Here is a 25,939-nt window from a genome sequence, read left to right as displayed (position 1 = left end):
AGTGGTTTGATTTCTATCAGTTCCACTGTATAAATGAGGGTCTGGGTCCATTTGTGTCCAGCATAGCGATGCTGTCCCCACGACTGCTGACATAGTTGTGACACACACACACACACACACACACACACACACACACACACACACACACACACACACACACACACACACACACACACACACACACACACACACAGACCACCCATGGATAGACAGAGGACCATTTCCTCTTCTCTGGCTTCTAGGCCTATTTGAAGCTACCTTTGCCAGCCTGCCCCCACCACAAAAGGGGGCCAGTTCCTATTCAGCAGTTAACGAGGACGGCAAACTGGAGGAGCCATTGTCCCTGCTCCTCAGCCCCTGTCACAAAGGTTATTGTTGCCGTCAATCAACCTGCCCGTCCATCCTCACCAGGCCCGTGGCTGCTTGCTGGGGTAAAAGGTTTAACTCACCGATTGAGCGGTCCTCCTTAAGTGGAGGAAGTCACCATCCCAAAATCAAGGGTTCTTCACCTTCAGGGTAAAAAAAATAGTCATCGAGCCAATTGGGAGTCTTTACAAAGCACACAAAAGTCACCTCGGTTGCACTTGGGCTTTTCAGAAAAATGCATTCTGCCTCCACAAGTCACCTGGCTGACTTTTTGTAGACAAGAAGTCATGCGATGTATTGTAAAAACTTTAAATAGATGTGGCTCTTAAATAGAACAGATAATTAATTATCAACTATTTTGATAACTGATCAGCATCTAAGTAATTTCTTAAGCAGAAATGTCAACAATTCTCTGATTAGTGTGTTATACCATTTTAAACTGAATATCTTTGGGTTTCAGACTCCTGGGCAAACATAACTAGGCATTTGAAGATATCACATTGGAATCTGGAAAACTGTAGGGGACATTTTCACACGTAATGATGACACTAAATATTTAATTATATTTGTTAGTTGCAGCCCTAATTTGCATTTCTGCAGAGCATGCCTACACAGTGAAAGAACTGCAACTTGTACCAGTGAAAAATCCAAGCACTTTTTTCAAACCTTGAAAACACCACATTCAAATTCAAGCCTTTTCAAGAATTTCCAGCACCCATACGAACTCTGCGCAAGGGCTTCAATGCATTCTTTGTGCAGTAATGCTGGAAAACATCAAAACTTGGAAACGAAAACTTCAAATCTCAGATATTTGCAAACCACTCAAGAACTTTGAATGAATGCTATTGCGTAAATGGAAAACTCATAAACCTTCATAATTAGATGATAGTAGCCTGAAACAAAAAGATATGGAAAACAAGAGGGAGGGGGTCAAAATAGCGGAAATAAAATGTGAAAATAACCAGACGTTTGCTGTGCTGTGGTATATTCTTTCTCTAAATATGTGACTAATTATGCTAAGCAAAGAATGCTGGCGAGCACAACAACTGAGGCCATTCACTGCAAGACTGTGACAGGATGTCAACACCGGTACAATGGGTGGATATAGAGACAGAGAAGAAACACAGGTGAACTACAGGAAGGAGAAACTTAACTTGCAGCCACTTCCCAGCCACTGTGTGTGCTGTATCCACAACATGATTAGAGCCTCACTGTTCAACCATCCTCACAATAACCATCATTCGCCTAATTAGCTTACACTGACATGTTATTAGGGAACACACAAGAAAGAAAGAAAGAGGGACAACACAAGACAAAGAAAAAACTCAGGACTGCCAGACACTAAATCACTATCTTAACACAAAGCATTCCCATCTTTCCCAATCTTCCCTTCTTTTGGGGGTTTTCAGAGGATTTGCTAAAGCTGTACATTTTCCAAAGCAGATTTTTCCTTTTGGATGTTGGAGGTGCTGTTGAAAACAGCCCCACAGATTGCATTGTGCTGACTGAGGTACAGTACAGATAGTGCATAGCAAAGTGCGCAGGAGTGGGAGAGGGAGGATTTTGGCGTGAGCTTCCTTTTATCCTGGTTCAATGGCTCAGAGAAAAGGGTGATTAGTTTGTCCCATCTCAAAGTGCTGCCACATCTTTGGTTACAGAGATAAAAGCCCTACCTCACGTCGAAGAGAGCAGCCATTGTCACGCGAAAAGAGAAAACAACCCCCCAGCTACTTAAGTGAGGCAAAACACTGGGCAGTCCTGCAGAATGTATCTTTAAGACATTTCTGTATGAGTGTTTTAAAACAAACCAGACTCATTGCAGAGCAGACATCCTAATGCTTCTCTGTATAATTTAATACCATTACTATTTCCCTGAAAGCAAAACAAAGAGCTCTTTGAAGATTGCATAGATGCCATAATAAGACACCGATGACAGGCACATCCAGGAGATGTTCCATCGCTTCACATCCCAGCCACTTCCCATCAGAGGGCTATTCCAGACTTAATGTGCCTGTACTGGGGGTGTCAGTGCTGAATATTGAGCGCACAGGTCAGTTCCAGGTAGGGCAATGAGAGCAAGGAAGTACGAACTTTCTTGTCAGTCAACCGGACAGGGGACAAACAGTTTACAGGAAGGCTTTGCCAAGGGTCTGTCTATGGTATGCAGCCTATGCGCTCTGGATCACTGGCTGTAAAATCCCATCAAAGGAGGCTTCTTGGTCTCAGCAGTGAGAAGCTAAGCTTATCCACAAAGAGATGAGAAACTGACAGTCTCAGTGTGACCAACAGACCTTCTTTTCCATACATGGATTGGAATCATAGAGGGGAGATTCATATTTGTTTTTCATTGTCCTTTTTGTGCATATCAGCAGGTGGTCTCCCCACCATGAGCTGATGGGTATTGTTTTGGGGGCCTTGACTGTGATTGGTTGGGGTAAACACTGGATGGGCTTGTCTGTTTTCATGTCCATAATGCAATCCTCTGATCTGCACAGCCATGTCACACCTCTGAATGAGAACAGTGGCGTGACTATATGGAATAGAGCCAAGATTTAAACATGGGAGCACAGCTAGAGCGGGAATGTGGCCGTTTGGAGCTTTAATGTACGTATCCAGCCAAGTAAAAGCTGACTGCTAGACAGGCTATCTATCTTACACTACAGGGGTGCTACAGAGCCATGACCTCATCTACATCGTAATAGTTTTTTGCTGAGTGTAGAACAAGATACTACAATGCAATCCTTGTTTCAGAGTGACTGTCAACACTTGAAAACTCTTTCAACACTTGAGATTTTTTTTTCCCACCGTCCACATCTAAACCTTGTGGGACAGTTGTAACAACACAAGTACTGTGGACATGGCACTGACTGATAACATCTGCTCAGGAGTCTGGATGGGCAAAGCATCTCTTGACCCTTCTGACCTTTTTCTGAAAACTATTCGTTCAGAGGTCTGCGCTAAGGGTGAGGTGACGTTTGAAGTACCCTTTCTCCTGCTGAGTCAGGAAAAGAAATCTTGTCTTTTAGTAAGCATACCTAACCTTAAAACCTGAAACCTGAAAAATCTGGATACTTACGATACAGACAGCCCGCTTCTCCGTTAAGTTGAGACCATCCAGGGCAACACTTGTAAACAGTCTGATAATCCTGTCTGTACACTTGTCTGTATGCAGTGTAGTACGCTGTCCTGTTAACATGACAAATATTAAGTTAAAAGCTAAATAAACAAATAAAGCAATACAAGAACTGACAACATACAGTACAAGAGTTTAAGTAGTAGTAGCACTCCATTGTGAAACAGTATGTGTGTGAGTGAACATGCATATAAACATAGGGATTATTGGATATTATTATTATATATTATTTGGCACATATCATTTCTAATGTGGTTAAATACAGTACCACGAGATTAGGAAAAAAAAAAAAAAAAAAAACACGTAATCTGATCAAACGACTCCCAGTCCTTCGAGTAACATGCAGTATAATGTTCAGCAAACATTTTCCCAGACTTTTAAGGCGACATTTTAAAGTGTGAGACTGGCAGACTCAACTTCAGAAAACATATCCCTGTACTTTGGCACCCCTCTCATTGCTCCACAGTCATTACGCATCGTGGAAGCACTTTTTGTTTACGGCAAGTAATTGTGGCCTTGGCTGCCTTCAAAGCGACCTTTGATTTTGTAACACGGAAAATAACGCTGGGAAAGCGAGCGTGAGCAGCAAAGTGAGAAACTCCCGAAATAGAGACAGGCTAAATTGTTATATTAGGACTCTCCTTCAAAGGAATGTTGGCTGCAAAGACGCCTGTGAGTTAATGACTGGTAACCCGGATGAAGTGGGGCTACACCTTGCACTTAACTGTATGAGCGGTTCAAAGCAGGGATTACAGAACAAGAGCAAAAGAGATTGAGAGAAAATTGGAGGTCAGGGAGCTCATCTTGTTTGATACTGTTTGAAGGTGGAGTCAAATAAAGGATCATGCACTCTTGTAAATTCTTTTGGTTGCATGACTCATAAAAGACATAATTTATGCTTTTCCCTAGCCAGAGCTTAATCAGCAGCGCACTACATCCCCAGCAGGTGAAGATGGGAGTGTTTGTATGAAAACAGAGTCAGAGGTTTGGACTGCAAATGACAGACGACAAACGTGTATTTCTCACCTCCTCTCGTATCCCATGCACCATGACTGTCCCACACAGCCTTGCTTCCACACTTTAACCATGCGTGTGAAGGCCTGCACACACGGCTGCCTCTGGGCGACCAGCGTCACCTCCCTCTCCACACACACATTGGGCCTGAAACAAAAAGCGTGGCAAAAATACTTAATGTTTTTACAGATGTACACAAGATGTCAGTGGGGCAATGTATGTATGCTGTGAGAAATGTTGCAGCAAAGATAAATGTTCAAACCTTGCATAGGGCACTTTCTAGTGGACTACGACGTACGAGACTGCTTTTGATGTCTGGTTTTGGTATTTTTAAAGACTTAAGGGGAATTCCTCATAAATCACCTTTCCGAACGCTGAGCCGTACAAGATTCTACCTGTAGCTCAACCTAAACTCAGTATTCATGCGAAATGTGTTACCTGAAAGTATTTTAGAAGGGGGCATTGGCATGAAAGTGGCAAGGATTTTCTGTTTTCATATCTTCCACCCAAAATGTAAAAAAAAAAGTGATAATCAGATCAAAGATCATAGGAATATGAAGATCAAAATGTTTTAGATGCAAGCCAGGTTTGCTGGGAAACAAAAGCATATGATGGACAATCCATGTAAACGGTTACCACTTCACTGCACAATATTTTCAAAATAAATGAATAAAACTAAAACAGGTCACAATTTCCCAAAATATATATCACAAAATATATTTATAACGTTTTCACTGGACATGCATGTTTTCACTTGTATGTAGGAGACTGAATGTCAGCAGAAGCAGGAGACAGTTAACATTTTCGCCCCCAGGTAAAACATGTTAAGCATTCTAACTTTGAGGTTTTGTCCTTCTAACACAAAGTCTGTCTGGGTTAACAGGCAGACCTGCCACTGGTGTCTTTCACACCGTTTGGTGCAGCGCACAGAGGAGCTCGTCAAAAGCGCAACATGGTCTTGGAAACATGTACTCCTTTGGCAACTCTCCAAGGACGGACAAGAAAGCTCAGAATCTTAAGACAACATCCAGCTGCTCATCTCATAAATAATAGTAACCACTATCACCTTCAGCTGTACACAATTAAATATGTAAGACCTTATTGTTAGTGGCAGGTAACGGCAGAGAATCTTCTCTAACATAATTCAAGCTCCTTATTTATTTTTGGGGGGTTTAAAATACTTGTTATAATTGTCTGGCTCTTCACTTTGAAGGGCTTCAAACATATTCTGACAGAGTTAGGAATGCAATGCAGACTATAGACATGGCGCTAATATATAATCATGTAAATTACAGTGATACTGTGCATGGAAGCCAATAAAGACCATGATGAGAGTGCACAACAGTTAAATGAACCCTCGAGTATCTACAAAATAGATTGTCATTCAGCTGCTTTGTGATACCTTTAGCAAAACAAAGCTAACAAGCCTCCGTTTTCTGCCTCTGCATGGTTGCGTCTTTGACACAAGTGTTTGCATGTGCAGGTGAACCAGCAGTTTTCTCATACTCAAACTTCGGCAGGGAACGTGAGGCTGTAAAAAGAAAGGGTAAACATCATCCCTATCTGTGTACTGAGAAAATATAAGTAGTAAAATCAGCAGCCCATAAACAACAAAACATAGTACAAAAGGTTACTCACATATAGCGTTGGAGATTGTTGGGGATGCCATAGCGCAATGCACGAGCCTCTATAATAAATATTAGGAAAAAAGAAAAAATAACACTATCCATGTTGGTTTTTCTTGGATAAAAGTTTTTTTTATAAAAATTGTGAATAACTCGCAAACTCATTCATGAGTAGCTCAGCCGTTTAGCCATCAAAAACGTAACCTAATAACAAAACAAAACAAAAATCAGATCGCTCAACGGGGAAGAATGTTAAAAGGCGCGTAAATATCCTCCGCGTGGAAATGATCAGGACTTCCCAAAAACGACCCAGCCATCACATGCGGTGTGTTTTCTAGCTCTCAGCCAGTGTGTGTGTGTGTGACTGACTGAAAACCGCAGCTCACCTATGCTTCGTCACTGCAGATGTTGGACTAACGGGCAAAAACGTGTGGAGGCTGAGCGCTTTCTGTCTTTCCTCCATTGACTTGGTAATGATGGCAGGGGTTTGGAAGGGGGTTGGAAAGGGTGCCATTTATTATTCGGAGCTTCTGCAGCTGAAACACACACACACACACACAAGACACCCTGCAGTCGGCAAAGAGCACTCACAAACTGAGGCTTGAAGACAGACGTATCGGGTGTAGATTTGATTTGGAGCTTTGAACCGCATCAAACTGTTCTCTTTACTTGGAACTTGATTGTTCTTGTCTCGCTACTATATAGAAGAGTCCCTTCATAAAACGGTTTAAAACGGACCAACGCCGCCATCAACTGACGTGAACTATATAATTAAGACTTGAGCTTATGAGTAGATTTAGCATACAATAGACCTTGTCCTTCCACCAATATGGCTTTTAAGTTCCATGAGCGCATACCATTGTAAACAAGGCTCGTGGAGCTGGGAAATGGGCGCACGTGCAGAGAAATATTCGCGCATATCGAAGCCATGACTCAACGCAGAGAAACGTCTGCAGGAGGGGAAGTGCAAACCACTCATGCTAGGTATAGAAAACCGAGTGATATACTATCACCTGTGGAGCAACAGAGGATGTTTGGGGTTGAGCCTGAAGCAGCTAGTGGAGGGCAAACAGCTGATGGTGGGTCACAGGGTCAGCCGCCAGGACCGACTACTGCTGCTCTCCAAACAAAGCCTTCATTGCGCGCATGTGTGTTCACGACCCTAAAGAGTCCAGGGTCATCGGCGCTGTCCATGCAACCTAGGAGGTACCAACAGAGCATGCTGTTTGAATTAGATCAGGGACTCTGTAGTCTGGCACTGCCAGACCATCTGGGACTCTCAGACGCATCAGAGATCATCTGAGACAATTGCTGCCAAAGTGGGGACAGAAAACAATTGTTTGAACTGCAACAACAATAACTGCAAACAACTACAGCAAAAATCTTATGATAATCAAATGAATGTGTTAATGCTTATGCCATCAGCCACTTTTCGATCTCGGCGCTACTGCCGAATTAAGCAGTTTGAAAGCTCCAGGGTAAACATCTACTGTTGGGCCCCTATATGGACATTTTTCACAGCAGACATTTTGACTTGTCATAGTAAGAAATTGATAACCTTAACGATGGCTCAATTCCATCAAGTGTCCCAGTAAGCTATTTCAGTGAGTCAGCATGCACAATACCAGGGCCTCTCCTAAGTGGAATGCAGCCATCATTAATGGTTTTGAATACACCTGTGCTTTTCCTACTTTGACATGTCAACATGTCTGCCGTGAAAAAGATCTATTCACCCCCACCTTCTGTGCACTGTTGTCTCCAAGTAGGCTACTCATCCAGTACATACAGCAGACTGCACATGGCCGCCTTATTATATGCCCAGAGACAATCCAGTACTATGAAAATAAGACACTGACTCAGATACAATACACCAAACAGTATATTTACTAGTGCATAAGATCCTTTAAAACAAATATTATGAAACAAATAAATACAATTATTGAATGATATAAAGTCTTAGTCATTCTAAGACGGGGTCTCAATATGTATAAACTATACTGCATGATTTTTCATTAAGAAAAATAGTGTATGCTATTTTTTTAAAGATTGAGGCTCTCTGATCATGTAGGCTATCAATGATCAAAACTGTCACGAATTTTTTGTGCTATAAGGGTAGTAAAACACCTAGGAAAATCTAATAGTTTCTGAACATGTATTAAGTGAAATATTTAACTTACTTCAGAAAATTTCTACGATAACGTCAAGGATATCTTCTAAGAACTTCTTGAAGTAATGGAGTGGGGACATGATGTCATCAGGCTGTGGACGTGTCACGTGTAAGTGTAATTATTCCAGGAGTATAAATTGGGTGTAGACCAGTATTTTTCTGCCTCTCAAACATGATTCAGGGATGAATCGCTGTCACTTCCCTCAAACTCACTGTCCTAACTATCAGAGTGTATGTAGGATCCTAACTGGGATTAGGCTGCATTTGCCCATAGTATGTTCCTGCAGACATTACATTTCAGTGGATGTCTGAACTGCACATTGCTGTATGCAGGACAAAACATACTGTATATAAAGTATACAGTCATATTCATCCCATACAGTCTATAGGGAAAAACCCCGCTCACATGCAGATGATGCAACGAAGAGACTTGAATAAATATTGACACGTCTCAAACAAGTGGTCACATTAAACGAACTTTGCACTGCCTCAACTACAGCCAAGCAAAGAAACCAAATAGCTGTTCAGTAAATGTATCAAATATTCCTTTTTTAATTTGGTTAAGTAACTTCACAACGCTACCTTATCGCTACTTCAAACGACCTTAAGTAACAGGCTAGCTGCTGTACTTTAGCATGCAGTGGGTAAAAATAGGACGACTGTGCACATTTAAAAATGTGCTCACACATTTGCCGCGATTTGTGGCTCGTCGAAACATGTCGTCTCAAACTAAACGGCCAGTTTCCTTACTGGGAACTATGTCGTTGGGTGAACCAGCCAACGCAGAGCAGAGCCTGGAGATGGTGAAGACTTTCCTGGACAGGGGACACATCCATGTGGACACAGCCTTCATGTATGTGGATGGGAAGTCAGAGACAGCCTTAGGGGGCATGAATCTTCCTAAAACAGGTAACGTTATATTAGAAGCACCGATATTTGTAATGACTGTGTGCCATTGTACGCCAAAGACTTATTTTTTTTTAATGGGCTACTTGAAGTAAAGAGCCATGCTTATTTTACAGTCAAAAGTTAATCCTTATATCAGCCATTAAAAAGAAATTTGCATAGAAAAGAAAGAAAAAAAGGCCACCAGAGAGATCACTGATCTACAGTAGTGGCCAAAGACCACAACCTCAGTTTTTTCAACAATGTGGACAGGATGGAGTATATGAGTGAGTGAGTCAGTCAGTGAGGGACATTCACTCTTCTAGGCCGGTCCCCTACACTAAAGGGTCCAGCAGGGTCTACCAACCCATAAACTGTGAAATAAGACAACCCAGTTGTTCTTTTGTGGGCTGCCTAGATCACAAAACAGGGGGATTCAACAAGCCATTTAAATCTGCTTTTTTTTTTTTTTAAACCTACTGACTAAAATGAATAAATAGCCTAAAACATAAAAATGTAAAAACAATTTGGAACAGTTCTCTAATAATGCATACAACAACTCCCAACTCCCGGTCGGACCATAGGTCCAACTCGAAAGGGCGTCGTAATTTAGGGAACCATAACTTTGCCTTTCTGTAAATGTGTAGTAAGGGTCACTTTGCTACAGCCTAAACATACTTACAGTCTGACCATGGAATATAGTCTTTTTTTAACATAATAGAGTCATTAGGATAGCTAACACCCTGTAAGTGACAGACTTTTAATTCAGTGTTTCTGTGTGACAGTAAGCATAGCAACCAAGGCCAACCCCTGGGATGGGAAGACGCTGAAGCCAGAGAGCGTGCGCTCTCAGCTGGAAACCTCCCTTCAGAGGCTGCGGACCGATTGTGTGGACCTTTTCTACCTCCATGCCCCTGACCACCAGAACCCCATCCAGGATACCCTTAGGGCTTGTAATGAACTGCACAAAGAGGTAAAGATATCCCATAACTAATGTTCCATGAATTATAAATGAACCCTTTCCTTTAACATGACACACCAACAAGGACAGCAGCTTTGTCTACAGTGTATACTTTTTAAAATCAATTTATGATACTGTACCTATTATGTTGGGAATATTTAATTAAACTATGCTTTCATTTTAAAATATCCCCCTCAGGGAAAATTCAAGGAGTTTGGTGTATCAAACTATGCATCGTGGCAAGTGGCTGAAATTGCCAGCATCTGCAGACACAACAACTGGATTGTTCCCACTGTGTATCAGGTATTCTGACACCTTGCTTTAAAAACAGCCTTTTAGTTTCATCTCCAATCAATTGCATCAGAAACTGGCCCCAGTGATTCTTCCATCTCGCTTATCTTTGATGTTCTTGAACTAAATCTTATTTTTCTTTGATGACTATACTTTCATTCTATTTTGAAAAATTAAAACTCTTACAACCTTTCACAGGGAATGTACAACGCCATTACAAGACAGGTTGAGACAGAGTTGCTGCCATGTCTGAGATACTACGGAATGAGATTCTATGCATACAATCCCCTAGCAGGTGCTGTATATCCTCCTTTTGTGTTACACCTTTTACTGCAGTCGTCATTTAAATTGTTTCTTTCAAAAAGGAGATGCTCCCAGTTGGTGATACTTGGTGGCCAGCAGATTCAATCCTAAGGATTTGGGTGTTCCCCCTGACTTAGACTATAGCTCCACCATGAGGTAGACATTTGTGGTTTTAAGTGAAATTTCTCAACAACTATTGGATGGATGGCAAATCAATTTGGTACACACATCAAACCCATAAACTGTGAAATAAGACAACCCAGTCAGTTCTTTTGTGGGATGCCTAGATCAGAAAACAGGGGGATTCAACAAGCCATTTAGGTTTTGCTCGCCCAGGTTCATTAGAATATACTGCCCCGAATCTGAGTATGTACACCCGGGGCTTGAGCACTCTCTTTGCCAAGGAGCACCATCCTTATCACAAACCAATCAGAGCAGACTGGGCTTTTTCGGGAGTGGGGCTGTAAGAGACGTGGATAAATTGTAATCACTTTATAATCTTTTAACTTTGGTTTATGACCACATACTTGAAAAACATGCATCAGCCACAACTGTACTTAGCAAATGTTAGCATGCTAAACTAATGGTGAAAATGATAAACAGCATACCTGCTAAACATCAGCATGTTAGTATACTGACATTAGCATTTGCTGTGGCTCAAAGCGCCACTGTGCCTACGGACAGCCTCGCAGAGCCACCACCATGACTGTAGACCCTTATTTTGTTTTGACATTAGTTTTAACATTTTCTCAAAAATGTAGCATCAAAAGCCTGTATTTTGAGTGACATTACTCCTCCTCTGCAGCTGGCATTCTGACAGGAAAGTACCATTACCAAGACAAAGATGTTCCCCAGCCTGCAGGACGATTCTTTGGTAACAAATTGGCTGCAGCATACAGGGACAGGTGAAAGACCTGCAGTTTACATTTGAGATATTCCCAACAAGAAACTTGTTTTTACAGTATGTTGTTGCATCATGTTAGGTATTTCTGCATGTCTGCACCTATCTATATCTTCCACTGATAAAAGCACACATAGTCATTGCCCCTGTCCTCTTCTCTGTCAGATACTGGAAGCAGAGTCAATTCAAAGCGATAGACGTGGTTCAAAAGGCCTTGGAGACAGTTTACGGCTCAGAGAAACCCACCCTGACTTCTGCTGCTATGCGCTGGTTGTACCATCATTCCCAACTTAAGGTAGCTATTGTGCATGGAGCACTGCAGCGGCATGATATTTTTAATGTATATACAGCACAAAATCTGGGAACTAGGCCTGTAACTAAGTCCTTGATATAAAATTACATTTTGTGTTTTTTTCCAACCAACAGTCCTAAACCCTAAAATATTCAGTTTACAATGACATAAAACAGAAAACAAGCAACTCCTCACATTGGAAAAGCTGCAACCAGAGAAGTTTGGACATTTTTGCTTAAAAAAATATAATCAGAATTTTTCAGATTAATCGTTGCAGCTGTACTGAGAACTATCTTTGTAGTATATAGGATAATGATAAATTAAGATTCCAGCTGCCATACCATTTAAAAGCCTAATTGGTACTTTTTGGCGCAATTGGCATATTTTTTCTAAATCAACATCAATCCTCCCAGAAATAAATTAAGAATTTAAATGATATGCACATGATCAACTGTATAAAACCCACAGTTTGGCATTTGTCAATACCAAAATCCTAGCTCTTTTAAAAAAAGGCTGTACTGGTGCTTAGAGTTGATAGCATCACTTTTCCCTTTGACCATTCAATTGTCTGCTGCTCCAGGGTGATCTTGGTGATGGAGTCATCATTGGCATGTCAAGTATGGAGCAACTTCAGCAAAACCTGGCTGCTGCAGAGGAGGGTTTTCTGGATGAAAGAGTGGTCGCCGCCTTCAATGAGGCCTGGAATCTTGTAGCCCACGTGTGTCCAAACTACATCCGTTGACCAGCCAAAATAGTCCAATGAAATTTTATAGAGAAAAAGAGATCTGCTAAAGCCCCTTTCCCTTAGTTTCCTTCGTTACTTGTACCTTTTTCCTGAAATCACACTTGAAATTTGCTTTTGTGTAGTAATGAAGAGCACTTCATTGCAAATGTACAAATGTAAAAATTAAGATTTTTTTTCAGAGAAAAATAACTTTTTCTGGAGTCTGCCTTAATAAAACTATTACATTAAAAATAAAACCAATTTGAGTCACCAGTGTTCACTGAACAACAATTCAGTTGAAAGCTAAAATTCAAGGTGAATTACATTTTCTATAGTAAAACAGTCAAGAACTCACCAGAATACAAGCCTACTCAGGAGTAAGCACATCTCCCTCCTTACAGAGTTTGTGGTCCTTCAGCAGTGGCAACACTCCTGTAATAACAGATTATACAAAATGTGACTATCATCGACCAAACAGATCTGTCATCTAACCTGAAAAGCCTTCATTTTCTCATGTCTTTGACACAAGTTTTTGCATGTTCCCCCCTCATTATTATCTACTATCCTCCATTAGGAAATATTAGGGAAGTAATTATTAAAAAGTCATACATTTTCAAGTTGTTCCTCACTTGTTTCTCAATCATTAATTTATCATTTGCTACTCTATAATATTTTATTAGTTACTCATTAACTTATTGTTCACTAGCAGTTAGTTCCTCATTCATTCCTAATTTGTTCCCTGGTAACTACTCAAGTTTTGTGTAACTTTTTGTAAAGCGTTAACATATTTTGTACATGCTGAAATCATGCCGATATTCATTCCCTCCACCAATATGGAGTTTATTTAGTTCCATTAAGGGTGTATTGTTGTAAACAATGTGGAGCTGGGAAATAGGCGCACATGCAGAGCAATATTGCATATGGTGCCATGACGCAAACGGACGCAAAGTAAAGACGCATCAGCAGGAAGGGAAGTGCAAACCACTCATGGTAGGCATGGACATCTAGGAAAACTGAGTGATATACTATCACCTGTGGAGCAACATAGGATGTTTGGGGTTGAGCCTGAAGCAGCTAGTGGAGGGCAAACAGCTGATGGTGGGTCACAGGGTCAGCCGCCAGGACCGACTACTGCTGCTCTCCAAACAAAGCTTTCATTGCGCGCATGTGTGTTCACGACCCTAAAGAGTCCAGGGTCATCGGCGCTGTCCATGCAACCTCCTAGGTACCAACAGAGCAGGTTGTTTGAATTAGATCAGGGACTCTGTAGTCTCGCATTGCCAGACCATCCGGGACTCTCAGACGCATCAGACTTCATCTGAGATATATGCTGCCAAAGTGGGGACAGAAAAACATATATACACTACTGGTCAAAAGTTTTAGAACACCCCAATTTTTCCAGGTTTTTATTGAAATTCATGCAGTTGAAAAGTCTTATTGTACTCTGAAATGAAAGAATAGAACAAATAAAACATTGAAGTTAAAAAACAAATCATGGAATCAATTTATAAACCAAAATGTATTCTAAGTGTTTGACTCATGAAAGTAGCCCCCTTTGGCAGATATAACAGCTGAACACACTCGTGGCATTCTTTCTACAATGGAAATCAAATATTCTTCAGAAAGTTCTTCCCAACTCTGTTGCAGAAGTTCCCATAAATGTGTGGCACTTGTAGGTTGCTTTGCTTTCACTTTTCTGTCCAGTTCATCCCAAACCAGCTCAATGGGGTTTAAGTCTGGTGACTGTGCTGGCCACTCCATTTTTTTAAGCTTACCATTGTGTTCTTTTTTGCTAAGGTATTTCTGGCATAGCTTGGACATATGTTTTGGGTCATTATCTTGCTGTAGGATGAAACCCTGACCAACTAGGTGCATACCAGAGGGTACTGCATGACGCTGCAAAATGCTGTGGTAGCCGTTTTGGTTCAGGGTGCCTTTCACTCTGTACAAATCACCAACCCTGGATCCAGAAAAAACAGCCCCAGACCATCATGCTTCCTCCTCCATGTTTGACAGTTGATGTCACACACTGAGGAACCATCCTTTCGCTTACTTGACGGCATACAAAAATCCTGCGTGATTAACCAAAGATTTCAAATTTTGATTCATCAGTCCATAGCACCTTCTTCCAGTCTTCAGTAGTCAATTGGCAGTGTTTCTTGGCCCAGGCAAGCCTCCTTTTCTTATTCTGACGTCTTAGCAATGGCATTCTTGCTGCAACTCGACCTATCAAACCTGCAGCTCGAAGTCTTCTCTTTACAGTTGAAACTGAGACTTGCTTATTACGACCACTATTAAGCTGTGCTTGAAGCTGTTGTCCTGTGAGCTGCCTATCACGCAAGCTGTTGACTCTCAGAAACTTGTCTTCTGATTCTGTCAGAGTTTCCCCCAGTTTCTAAGTGTCTTTTGATGATGAAGAATACTGTATTCACTGACACCTTGACTTTCTTCGCAATTTCTCTGTAGGAAAGACCAACATTCTTAAGTGTTATGATGGTCTGTCTCTCTTCCATTAATTGCCTTTTTCCTGCCATTTTTATAGCAACACACTACTTTCTGCAGTATAATACTGTTCAAATAATGCTCATGAGGGAATGGTACCACAGTGTGTTACAACAATACTTTTATACAAACAGAAGGGGTTGTAAGTAATCCAGACAAGTTGGAACACCTGTGGGAATTGGTAGCACCAACTTTCAATTGGCATTATCTAGTGTAAAAACACATGTTGGTTTCTGAGACTGGGCAGGCTTAATAGGGGCCTACAGCTATTTTTTGTCCCATCAATATGAATAGTTATTTATTTAGGATGCACTAAAACGATCCTATGTTTACTGTATTTGCTTATCATGTATAGTAGGTCTATATATGGACTGCACATCGCAGGAGGCAGGACACACACTTTTGTATAAACAAAATAATGAATGGTGAGTTCCTGACACCTTGTGGTTAGAAATAAGAACTACATCTAGTATGATTCTCTACAGATTATGCAACGAAGGAACTTGAACAAACATTAATTTCATGTCTAAAACGACAGGAAGTGGTCACAGAAAATGAACTTTGCACTATCTCAACTACAGCCAAGCAAAGAAGCCAAACAGCTGTTTAGAATTTTTTTTTCCATTTTAAACCGGTTAAGTAACTGTACGACGTTCCCTAACGCCACTTCCACGACCTTTGACCGTAGTCGCAGCTAACTGTAGCATGCGGTGGGTAATAACAGGAAGACTGTGCACACTTAGACGTAGCATTATTAAAGACGTGCTCACACATTTGCCGAGATTTGTGGCTCGTCGAAAGATGTCGTCGTCTCAAACTAAACGACCGGTTTCCTTACTGGGAACTATGGCGTTCGGTGGACGTGCAGACGCCGAGCAGAGCCTGGAGATGGTGAAGACTTTCCTGGACAGGGGACACATCCATGTGGACACTGCCTTGATGTATGTGGATGGGAAGTCAGAGACAATCATAGGCGGCATGAATCTTCCTAAAACAGGTATATCAGAGCACCCATATTCGTATTGACTCTGTGTGCTGAGTTTTTTAAGTGGTCTAAGCAATCTGTCCCTCAAGTCATTAGATGATGTACCTGCCGATTGGCACCTGGCACCAGCTTGGAATTATGGGTATCAAAACTGGCCCGAGCCCCCCTCTAACCAACGGATAACAGCTAGCACTGATCAGTGATTTGATGAATTTTTCAAGAATTAAACGTTTTAATAAATAAATAAAATAAAATAATGTATGTGTTTATTTATTTAGTTTGTAAGGGACCATACATGTACAATAAACATACTTTACTATTTGAGATAGGGTACATGGTAAGATAGAAGGTTGTTTTGCTAGGTCAATAATAAACATACAAACACTCAATGACAAAACACATAATGCAAAATTACACACACACACCATGTCAGCAAGGCAAAACCAATAAAATGTTGATTTAATGTGGTCACAGAGTTTGGTAGCGACTAGCAGACTTCCTAGGTTTTGCCCTGATCAAACCCTGTCCTAGCTTTTAACTTATAGAGCAGGGATCTTCAACAGGGGGTCCGGGACCCCTAGGGGATCCTCAGAGTCATTGCAGGGGGCCTCCAAATTATTGTTAATTTTTGAACATTTAAAAAAAAAATTAAAAAGTCTTAACATGATTCCAACATATTATTAGCTAATATAAATCCACACTGATGATAGGCTTACTGGCCCATAGGTAAGGTAGTCACTAAGGTATCACAGATACAGTTCATCCCGGATTTAACTGTTCCACATCATGATTTATAAAATAATTCATAAAATCATGCTGACAATTATTAGGCTATTTGAATAGCTTGAATAGCTTAGTATTCTATGCAAAACAAGGTATATATAAAGGCTTTAGGCTGCCCTAAAAGTTATTGTAGGCCCAGTTTAATATAAAACTTCATTTTATACAATATACAGTACAGGCCAAAGGTTTCGACACACCTTCTCATTCAATGTGTTTCTTTACATTTACATTGTAGATTATCACTAAAGGCATCAAAACTATGAATGAACACATATAGAATGATGTACTTAACAAAAAAGTGTGAAATAACTGAAAACATGTCTTATATTTTAGATTCTTCAAAATAGCCCCCCTTTGCTTTTTTTGATAACTCTGCAAACCCTTTGTGTTCTCTCAATGAGCTTCATGAGGTAGTCACATGAAATGGTTTTCACTTCACAGGTGTGCTTTGTCAGGGTTAATCAGTGGAATTTTTCCCCTTATTAATAAAAAAGCGAAGGGTGGCTACTTTGAAGAATCTAAAATATAAGACATGTTTTCAGTTATTTCACACTTTTTTGTTAAGTACATAATTCCACATGTGTTCATTCATAGTTTTGATGCCTTCAGTGAGAATCTACAATGTAAATAGTCATGAAAATAAAAAGGAACTGCATTGAATGAGAAGGTGTGTCCAAACTTTTGGCCTGTACTGTATGTAGTAGGGGGTCCCTGATCCGTCTCTCTTTCAGTTAAGGGGTCCTTGGCTTAAAAAACGTTGAAGACCCCTGTTATAGAGTAAATCTAGCAATTTAGTATTAGTATTAATTAAAGTAGTGGGATTCACAAGAGGCAGATAAAAAGAAGAATGGTCAAAATCAGATCAGCCAATGTACGTTCAGTCCCTTGTATGGTTCGGGCTGAGTGGATGCTATTGATCCTGCATTTCTCAACAGCTAATTTCTGCACAGGAGCCTCCTAACCGGTTTATGCAGACATGTTTGTATCGCTTGTTTAAGTATGATGTAAAGTTGCAGCTCCTTTGGAGATAATTCGAAAACATTGACATCTACATTCACACTGGGCAGCATTGAGCCCAGTATTTTCCCTGCCAATATAATACATCAGTTACATTAAAGATGTGCTGTATACAGTATATGTGGATTGAGACATGATTGTCAAAGCTATTTGTAAAAACACTTTCTAGAGCCTGTTGGAGGCTGGACAAAGCAAGTATTAACATAAGAACAGGGCCAGAAATGAGCTCTGGGAACAAGTACGTATATTATCAATGTACTTGTATGATTATCATTATCCTGATTTGGTCTGACTGTTAACTGGACTTAAGTCTTCTTAATACCAGAATATCCCTTGATAACCACACCGCCAGATAATCAAGAGTCATTAGGATTGCTGTTTGCTAAAAACACCCTGTAAGTGACAGACTTTTAATTCAGTGTTTCTGTGTGACAGTAAGCATAGCAACCAAGGCCAACCCCTGGGATGGGAAGACGCTGAAGCCAGAGAGCGTGCGCTCTCAGCTGGAAACCTCCCTTCAGAGCCTGCGGACCGATTGTGTGGACCTTTTCTACCTCCATGCCCCTGACCACCAGAACCCCATCCAGGATACCCTTAGGGCTTGTAATGAACTGCACAAAGAGGTAAAGATATCCCATAGCTAATGTTCCATGAGTTATAAATGAACCCTTTCCTTTAACATGACACACCAACAAGGACAGCAGCTTTGTCTACAATGTATACTTTTTAAATCAATTGATCAATACTGTACCTATTATGTTGGGAATATTTAATTAAACTATGATTTTTATGTTAAAATATCCCCCTCAGGGAAAATTCAAGGAGTTTGGTGTATCAAACTATGCATCGTGGGAAGTGGCCGAAATTGCCAGCATCTGCAGACACAACAACTGGATTGTTCCCACTGTGTATCAGGTATTCTGACACCTTGCTTTAAAAACAGCCTTTTAGTTTCATCTCCAATCAATTGCATCATCTTAGAATAAGTAAGTTGCTCAATGTATGTTCATGTTGCATCCCTCCATATGTAAATATGATACTTTGGGCTAGACATTCCTGTTTTTAGAGTGAGTTGAAAACCTTTGTGCAACTGCAAATCCAGAATTTCAGCAGCCCCAGTGCTCTCACAATAATCTTTAATTTAATGTTCTTGAACTATCTTCACCTTATCTTATCCATCTTTCTTTGCTTACTATACTTTCACTTAAATTTATCCTCTGACTATTTTCTGTACCCTAACTTCTACTCTTACAACCTTTCACAGGGAATGTACAACGCCATTACAAGACAGGTTGAGACAGAGTTGCTGCCATGTCTGAGATACTACGGAATGAGATTCTATGCATACAATCCCCTAGCAGGTGCTGTATATCCTCCTTTTGTGTTACACCTTTTACTGCAGTCGTCATTTAAATTGTTTCTTTCAAAAAGGAGATGCTCCCAGTTGGTGATACTTGGTGGCCAGCAGATTCAATCCTAATCCTAGCGCCATCATCAGGTCACACACTGAATTTGTCCAATACTTGGGTTTATGACCACAGACTGGAAAAACATTCCCATCAGCCACAACTGTACTTTGTGTTTAGTGCTAATTAGCAAATGTTAGCAAGCTAACATGCTAAACTAATGGTGAATGGTTAGCATACTGACATTAGCATTTACTGTAGCTCAAAGCACCACTGTGCCCACGGACAGCCTCACAGAGCCACTACCATGACTGTAATTGTAATTGTAACTTTTTCTCAAAATGTAGCATGAAAAACCTTCATTTTAAGGGAGTATTGTATTGACTGAATAAATGGTAGAACTCTCGCTTGAATTCTGACATTACTCCTCTGCAGGCGGTCTTCTGACAGGAAAGTACCATTACCAAGACAAAGATGGTTCCCAGCCTGCAGGACGATTTTTTGGTAACAACTGGGCTGCAGCATACAGGGACAGGTGAAAGACCTGCAGTTTATTTTCTAAGACCAACAACTAACTTGTTTGTTGTTGCATCACGTTAGGTATTTCTGCACTTATCTACATCGTCCACTGATAAAAGCACACAAAGTCATTGTCCTCTTCTCTGTCAGATACTGGAAGCAGAGTCAATTCGAAGCGATAGATGTGGTTCAAAAGGCCTTGGAGACCGTTTACGGCTCAGAGAAACCCACCCTGACTTCTGCTGCTATGCGCTGGTTGTACCATCATTCCCAACTTAAGGTAGCTATTGTGCATGGAGCACTGCAGCGGGATGAGATTGTGTTTTGTCATCATCACGGGGAGATATAAGATTATTAGAAATTTAAACTCTAGGGGGAAATGTAGGTATCTTCCTCTGCACATTTTTTTATGTGTATGTATTCATTTGGATGTGCCCGGTCAGCTCTTGTATGATTAACCCTAACACTACGTGTCAAAAGGCTGTATTGGTGCTTACAGTAGCTGGAAAATGTTATACCATGAAACAACTTTAAATGAAACTCATTTTTTCTCTTTGACTATTAAACGGTATGCTGTTCCAGGGTGATCTTGGTGATGGAGTCATCATTGGCATGTCAATTATGGAGCAACTTCAGCAAAACCTGGCTGCTGCAGAGGAGGGTCCTCTGGATGAAAGAGTGGTCGCCGCCTTCAATGAGGCCTGGAATCTTGTAGCCCACGAGTGTCCAAACTATTTCCGCTAAAGAGCCAAAATCTCCACAACAGATTTGGATAACATTTAAAGCAAATTTATAGAAAAGAGAAATCTGCTAAAGGCCCTTTCCCTTAGTTTTTTTCCACCTTTTCCCTGAAATGACACTTTCAATTGGAGACCAGCGTGTAGTAATGTGAAGAGCACTTAATTGCTAATGTACAAATGAAAAAATGAAAACGTAAGACATTTTTTCAGGGAAAAATAACTTTCTGTTGTCTGTCTTAAACTATTACATTAAAAAGAAAACCAATTTTCTCACAAAATTTTTTTTTTTTCTTACACATAAAATGCTTGAAATGGATCGATTTAACACACGAATGGACATGTGCTTATCTGTTTCGGCTGAATAGCAAAATATTTACATGCAATACCTTTTTCTTACGTTGACAAATTTTAACAAAACAAATGGCATCAACATGATTACATGTAAGCGATCATTAAGTCTTTTGACTATAGTCACCAGTTTTTATTGAACAGTGATTCAGTCCAAAGCTAAAATTCAAGGCAAAGGACAGAAGTTCATGTTTTGGACTGAAGAAAAAAAAAAAAAAAGACAAAAGGAGAGACATTAAAGACTCCAGGGGCAGCACCTGCAGTCAGGGTGAATGGTTTCAACATCTATGTCCCTTTGCTGTGAAAGCTGGCAAAAATGACTTAAAAAAATAAAACATGTGTACAAGTGTCTGCTCTTGCAGATGTTTCATTCTGCATCTTCCTCTTCATTATCCTGCATAGACTCTTCCTCACCAGCAACATTCTCAAACTCGCCTGTTTCTGAGTTCCACATACATTTGATCTGCACCTTGAATTCTGCCATCTCGATGCCAAAGAGTTTCTATTAACAAAAATGAAGCCAATTCAGTCAAATACAACCCAGCATAATGTGTCACCATCAACATTTTCTGTAGTCAAACAGTCATGAACTCACCAGAATACGAGCCTGCTCTGGAGTAAGCACGTCTCCCTCCTTACAGACTTCGTGGTCCTTCAGCAGTGTCACCACTCCTGTATTAATAGATTATACAAAATGTGACTATCGCGTGTCATTTCCGACTGTGACAATGGTCATTTTTCAGAGGAGAAGGGGTGTTGCCTGTTGCACACAAACATGTTTAAAAGGATAGGGCTGACCCTACCAACAATAATTGACTGGGTAGCCAAAGCCTGATAAAGCATATTCCTCTGTGTCATAGATTTCCATTGTTGTCCAAAACTATTAAAAACACATCACTGAGCCACACCGTTGCACTTTTAGAAGTGTTCTTTCAATTCAATGAACAAACACCGTCCTGCTATCTAGAGCACCAAATGTATAATAATCCCGGACTTAAAATATTCCCAAACAAATGCACTATTTACTCCTGTTTGAGTATTAAAAACGTACATGTTCAGCGGTTTTAAAATCACTGAGCCATTTTAAAAATTAAAATATACATTTGTAAGCTGATTTTTAAAGATTAAGGCCTTCAGTAAGAACCAATGGGATTGAGGCTGAGTGCTGCAGACGAGAAGTCGTAAATATTGAGAGATTGACTATAAATGTAAATGGACTGTTTTTATATAGCGTTTTTCTAGTCTTAACAACTACTCAAAGCGCTTTACCATAGTACAGGAACCATTCACCAGTCACACAATGTGGCCGAGGCTGCCGTACAAGGTGCCACCTGCTCATCAGATAAACACTCACGCATTTACACTCCGATGCACATAACATTCTTGGTTTTGGACTTTGCATGGGATTTGTTGATGAAAGAAAAACACAGAATAATGCCAGCCATAACCAGTAATTGTACCTTTCTTGAGAGCAGTGGGGAGTCCTAATTGCCTCAACTGGGGCTCCATCGAGTGAGGAAACTGTTCAAGGGGTCCCTCATCCAGAGTTGTGTCCATCTGTGCACGGTTGCCTGACCGTGCATAATCCAGCTCTTTGAAATGACTGAAATACCTGTAAGTAGAAAACAATTTTGTCAGCTAATGAACAATATTTGGAGAATAACTGCAATTGTAGTAAATTTAAGCTGTAGTAGTTTGTCATATCTGCTAAAACTGTCATTACGTCCTGGCAGTACTAAATGAGATACAGTATCTGTGATAAAAAAAAATAAAAAAAAGTGCTCTAATGGCATTTGCAAGTTTCCACTGCGCCCGAAGGAAAACAACCAATCAAAGCCAAGGAATCTAACACAATGCCGGTCACTGAACTCTGACCAAACTGTAAAACTAGGCCTTGTTGATCAAATGTGAATCAAGACGATGTTAATGCATTGCCTATTTCTAGCCAAAAATGTTTTCAAAACATATTTTTGAAAGAATCTTAAGTCATATTTGATCAGCACTGCAGACTGATCTCATGAAGTGGCGTATGTATGACACGCCAATTCGTATGCCATTATTGGCATGTTATCTGTACGCATACTCGCCTTTTGGCCTCCAGTGACTTAAATTACCTTGCGATTGCGTGTGAATTGACGCCGTAGCGGCCAAAAATCCGCGTAGGGAGGTTGGTCGGGGTGGAGGATGGGTAAAACACAAGACTTTAACCCAGGAGAGCGGGGACCGTGTCCCGCGTGTGACGTTGTCGTGTTCCGCGTGTGAGGTTTCCTTTCCACGTTTGTTCTTTTCCTAAACCCAACCCTGTTCTTTTCCTAAACCCAACCCACATGTCACGTTTCCTAAACCCAACTGTAGCTTTCTTCTTTTCCCAATTCCAACTGGTTGTTTTTTTCCCCAAACCCAACCGTGGCCTTGCGATAACACGCCAAGTGGTGTGTATGTTTAAGCTGTGACGTTGCAGACTGCCGGTCTCTGATACAGAGCAGATAGCTCGAAATGCGTACAGATAACACGTCACTTGGTTTTAGGAGAGTGGCGTGTATATTTACACTAAGTCATGATATAACTTTGAGCACTACCTAGTTTGACAGTTTGTTAACGTTAGAGACTCCTTGGCTCTGATTGGTTGTTCTTTCTTATGCACCAGGTGGAAGCAGAGGAGTATTTAGATTATCTGTCTCATATAGTACTGTCAGGATATAGTGACAGTTTGAGCAAATATGACAGTTCTTTTTTTATAAAAAGCTACCAACTGTAGCTTTGAGTGAAGCCTTACTTACTCTTGTACCTCATCCTTTGTTTTATTTGTGAATAGTACTCCTACTTCTCCTCGTAGATACTTGGTGACCTGCACACATTATCAAAAGGCAATAACAGATGTAACGCTAAGTCTTTGCAATAGATTATTATATTTCTGGCTTATCACCATTACCTACTGGATCTCACCTACCTTGTGCAAATTATCTTTGTATTCGTCTGTTTCTCCTTTACCCAAGGCAACCACCATGACTTTATTTTTGCCGAAGAAGAATCTGTGGAGGAGAGGAACGTTTTTAACTCTTATGTAAGACACTTAATTAAAATTCTAAACATGCTGGTTGACGCCCCATTACCTGCTGTGTTTCCATGCTGTCCTGATGTCTTTCAGTTTGTTATTCCTCATATTGGCCACAGAGAATATGAACAAGTTTCTGTAGGTGTCCACACATTTCCGTAACTAAAAATAAAAACAGAATTTAGTGTGAGAGGTTAGCAGCTTCAGCCAACCATAGTTAGCATAGCATAGCTGACAAGACAATTACCTCCTCGATTAATTTCTGTTTAGACTCCAGTCCTTTCTTGGCTGTTTTCGTCAACGAAACTGAGGAGAAAATTATGTGATAAGCAGTCAGTTAGCTATGAGTTTAACTGATATCTGCCAGCAGTACGTTAACTGTCACGGCACCCAAATGTAGGCTATGTTACCAGCCATTAATCGCAAAGGGAGAAGCTAACGTTAGCTTGTTACCCAACTTCAGTTGTCCAGGACAGCTGCTACATACAAGCAATCAGTTAATATACTTATATATATAATATATAATATACTAACTGCTTAATGCAATCGTACATTATACAGTTTGAACGGCTATTTACTTACTTTTCTTGTCCCTCTTTGACTTCGGCATGGTTTCCTCTCACGATGGCAGAGAAGCAGACGCACATGTGAAGTGAAAGGACCCCGAAATGTTTCTGTTTTGGTGAAGCTGTCCATGTGGTGCCTGACTACAAAAATAAAGAACTTTTAATTTAAATATTTATAAGTAATCGGTGTTGCAGGTATGCAGAAATTCTAAATAAATATATGCATACGTTGAGTTAAGAGTCATGTTACCATTGGCGTTATTTCAAACTAATATTCCTTATAAATCGGGCAAAATAATTTCAAATGTTTTGGTATAGGCTCTCCTATTTTTATTTAAACATTGTATGCATTACAAATTTGTGAAAAAACAGTAATTTAGCTTTAAGTAATTATAGAAATATAAAAAATATACATAAAAACAAACAATATAAATTAACAAAAACATAAAACATGCCAGGGGTCAGCATAGAATTGAGAATAAATTAATTGAAAACATTATATAGGGAGCAGAATCTTACAGTTTTAATGTCTTTTTTGTTTTTTTATTAATTAATTGTTTTAATATATAGCACCATTTCTTTTTTAAATACGTTAAAGTGAGGTTTTACTGGCAAATTTACATTTATGAATGAAAACTTTAATCTTAAGGATATCCAATGAAGCAAAGAGACTGACACTGGCACAACAGCACTTCTTGGCATATGGAATTCTCACTGCAAAGAAGTGTATCCTCCTATTCTGGAAAAAGAAAGAGGGACCAACACTGAAGATATGGCTTATGGAGATGATGGACACACTCCACCTTGAGAGGATCCGGTTCATCCTTAAGGACAAACTAAAAGACTTGGAGAATTTTGGCACAGGACATGTTACATGTTATGTTACAGGACAAGCAGTATCCTGACCGCAGTCCGGGGTGGTTTATTGTGGGTAGGGATTAGGGCCTTTCGTTTGTTAGTTTTTATTTAATTATTTAAGTCTCTTTATTTCCCTTCCTTATCTTGATTTTTGAAATTCAGCTTAAAAATAAAAATATTTGAAATGAATGTAAAACTTTGCAAAGAATATTATGAGATTGATAAGAAAATATTCTTTCTCATGTATAGTATCAGATCTGACATAACCAAATATTACATTTTCCAGTAAAAGTCACAGGTAATATTATCCAAGACAAATCTCTTGCCACAGTTTGTGGGTATGTAAGGGACCACGTGTTAAGTTGCATACCGGTGATGTGGCATTTCACCTTGTAGTGAATTTCTTGCTGAGCAGCCACAAATAAATTGTACCTATCTATGTGTAACCTACTACATCACTTACAAAAATACAACCTCCTCAAAGAACCATGTGTGTAT

The 25,939-nt window shown here is 40.1% G+C and overlaps 4 protein-coding genes across 8 annotated transcripts in view; 2 read left to right on the top strand and 2 right to left on the bottom strand.

Moving 5' to 3' along the window:
- The window catches only part of megf6b (multiple EGF-like-domains 6b), a 72,830-nt gene extending 59,059 nt beyond the window's left edge, over positions 1 to 13,771 (bottom strand). Inside the window, exons 1-5 of one of the 5 annotated variants that reach the window (XM_028575647.1) lie at positions 9,056 to 9,133; positions 7,152 to 7,337; positions 6,152 to 6,200; positions 4,526 to 4,660; positions 3,443 to 3,552 (exon numbers count right to left, since the gene is read on the bottom strand). In XM_028575647.1, coding sequence (XP_028431448.1) covers positions 3,443 to 3,552; positions 4,526 to 4,660; positions 6,152 to 6,153 — 247 coding nt within the window. In that variant the 5' untranslated portion in view covers positions 6,154 to 6,200; positions 7,152 to 7,337; positions 9,056 to 9,133. The other 4 variants (XM_028575648.1, XM_028575646.1, XM_028575645.1 and 1 more) reach the window with 4 other exon arrangements.
- On the top strand, positions 8,351 to 12,928 carry LOC114554069 (aflatoxin B1 aldehyde reductase member 4). The gene is made up of 7 exons (XM_028575656.1): positions 8,351 to 9,214; positions 9,976 to 10,163; positions 10,350 to 10,454; positions 10,641 to 10,737; positions 11,551 to 11,650; positions 11,812 to 11,941; positions 12,519 to 12,928. Exons 1-7 carry the CDS (start codon positions 8,941 to 8,943, stop codon positions 12,678 to 12,680), a joined length of 1,056 nt encoding a protein of 351 aa, XP_028431457.1. The 5' UTR covers positions 8,351 to 8,940; the 3' UTR covers positions 12,681 to 12,928.
- Positions 13,772 to 15,628: 1,857 nt separating the features above from the next.
- On the top strand, positions 15,629 to 21,311 carry LOC114554088 (aflatoxin B1 aldehyde reductase member 4). The gene is made up of 7 exons (XM_028575683.1): positions 15,629 to 16,161; positions 18,385 to 18,572; positions 18,760 to 18,864; positions 19,214 to 19,310; positions 19,791 to 19,890; positions 20,025 to 20,154; positions 20,457 to 21,311. The coding sequence occupies exons 1-7, from the start codon at positions 15,870 to 15,872 to the stop codon at positions 20,616 to 20,618; spliced, it is 1,074 nt and encodes a 357-aa protein (XP_028431484.1). The 5' UTR covers positions 15,629 to 15,869; the 3' UTR covers positions 20,619 to 21,311.
- On the bottom strand, positions 20,880 to 24,715 carry mrto4 (MRT4 homolog, ribosome maturation factor). Its single transcript, XM_028575684.1, has 8 exons — positions 24,600 to 24,715; positions 24,265 to 24,323; positions 24,076 to 24,179; positions 23,913 to 23,994; positions 23,743 to 23,810; positions 22,423 to 22,574; positions 21,558 to 21,634; positions 20,880 to 21,464 (listed from the first exon to the last, which is right to left on the bottom strand). Exons 1-8 carry the CDS (start codon positions 24,625 to 24,627, stop codon positions 21,330 to 21,332), a joined length of 705 nt encoding a protein of 234 aa, XP_028431485.1. The 5' UTR covers positions 24,628 to 24,715; the 3' UTR covers positions 20,880 to 21,329.
- Positions 24,716 to 25,939: the final 1,224 nt, after the last annotated feature.

This window comes from Perca flavescens, chromosome 4, assembly GCF_004354835.1.
Source record: "Perca flavescens isolate YP-PL-M2 chromosome 4, PFLA_1.0, whole genome shotgun sequence".
Taxonomy (NCBI): Eukaryota; Metazoa; Chordata; class Actinopteri; order Perciformes; family Percidae; genus Perca; species Perca flavescens.
This window is presented reverse-complemented; position numbering and strand designations above follow the sequence as displayed.

What these genes read in the sequence shown, in the direction of transcription:
- LOC114554069 (XM_028575656.1), top strand. Translation starts at nt 8,941, where the DNA reads ATGCAGTGGGTAAAAATAGGACGACTGTGCACATTTAAAAATGTGCTC. An exon ending in CATGAATCTTCCTAAAACAG is followed by an intron (nt 9,215 to 9,975) that starts GTAACGTTATAT and finishes TCTGTGTGACAG; the next exon opens with TAAGCATAGCAACCAAGGCC. An exon ending in GCTGCAGCATACAGGGACAG is followed by an intron (nt 11,651 to 11,811) that starts GTGAAAGACCTG and finishes CTTCTCTGTCAG; the next exon opens with ATACTGGAAGCAGAGTCAAT.
- LOC114554088 (XM_028575683.1), top strand. Translation starts at nt 15,870, where the DNA reads ATGCGGTGGGTAATAACAGGAAGACTGTGCACACTTAGACGTAGCATT. An exon ending in TGCATACAATCCCCTAGCAG is followed by an intron (nt 19,311 to 19,790) that starts GTGCTGTATATC and finishes ACTCCTCTGCAG; the next exon opens with GCGGTCTTCTGACAGGAAAG. An exon ending in GCTGCAGCATACAGGGACAG is followed by an intron (nt 19,891 to 20,024) that starts GTGAAAGACCTG and finishes CTTCTCTGTCAG; the next exon opens with ATACTGGAAGCAGAGTCAAT.
- mrto4 (XM_028575684.1), bottom strand. Translation starts at nt 24,627, where the DNA reads ATGCCGAAGTCAAAGAGGGACAAGAAAA. An exon ending in ACAAAGATAATTTGCACAAG is followed by an intron (nt 23,811 to 23,912) that starts GTAGGTGAGATC and finishes TAATGTGTGCAG; the next exon opens with GTCACCAAGTATCTACGAGG. An exon ending in CAGAGCAGGCTCGTATTCTG is followed by an intron (nt 21,465 to 21,557) that starts GTGAGTTCATGA and finishes TTTTGTTAATAG; the next exon opens with AAACTCTTTGGCATCGAGAT.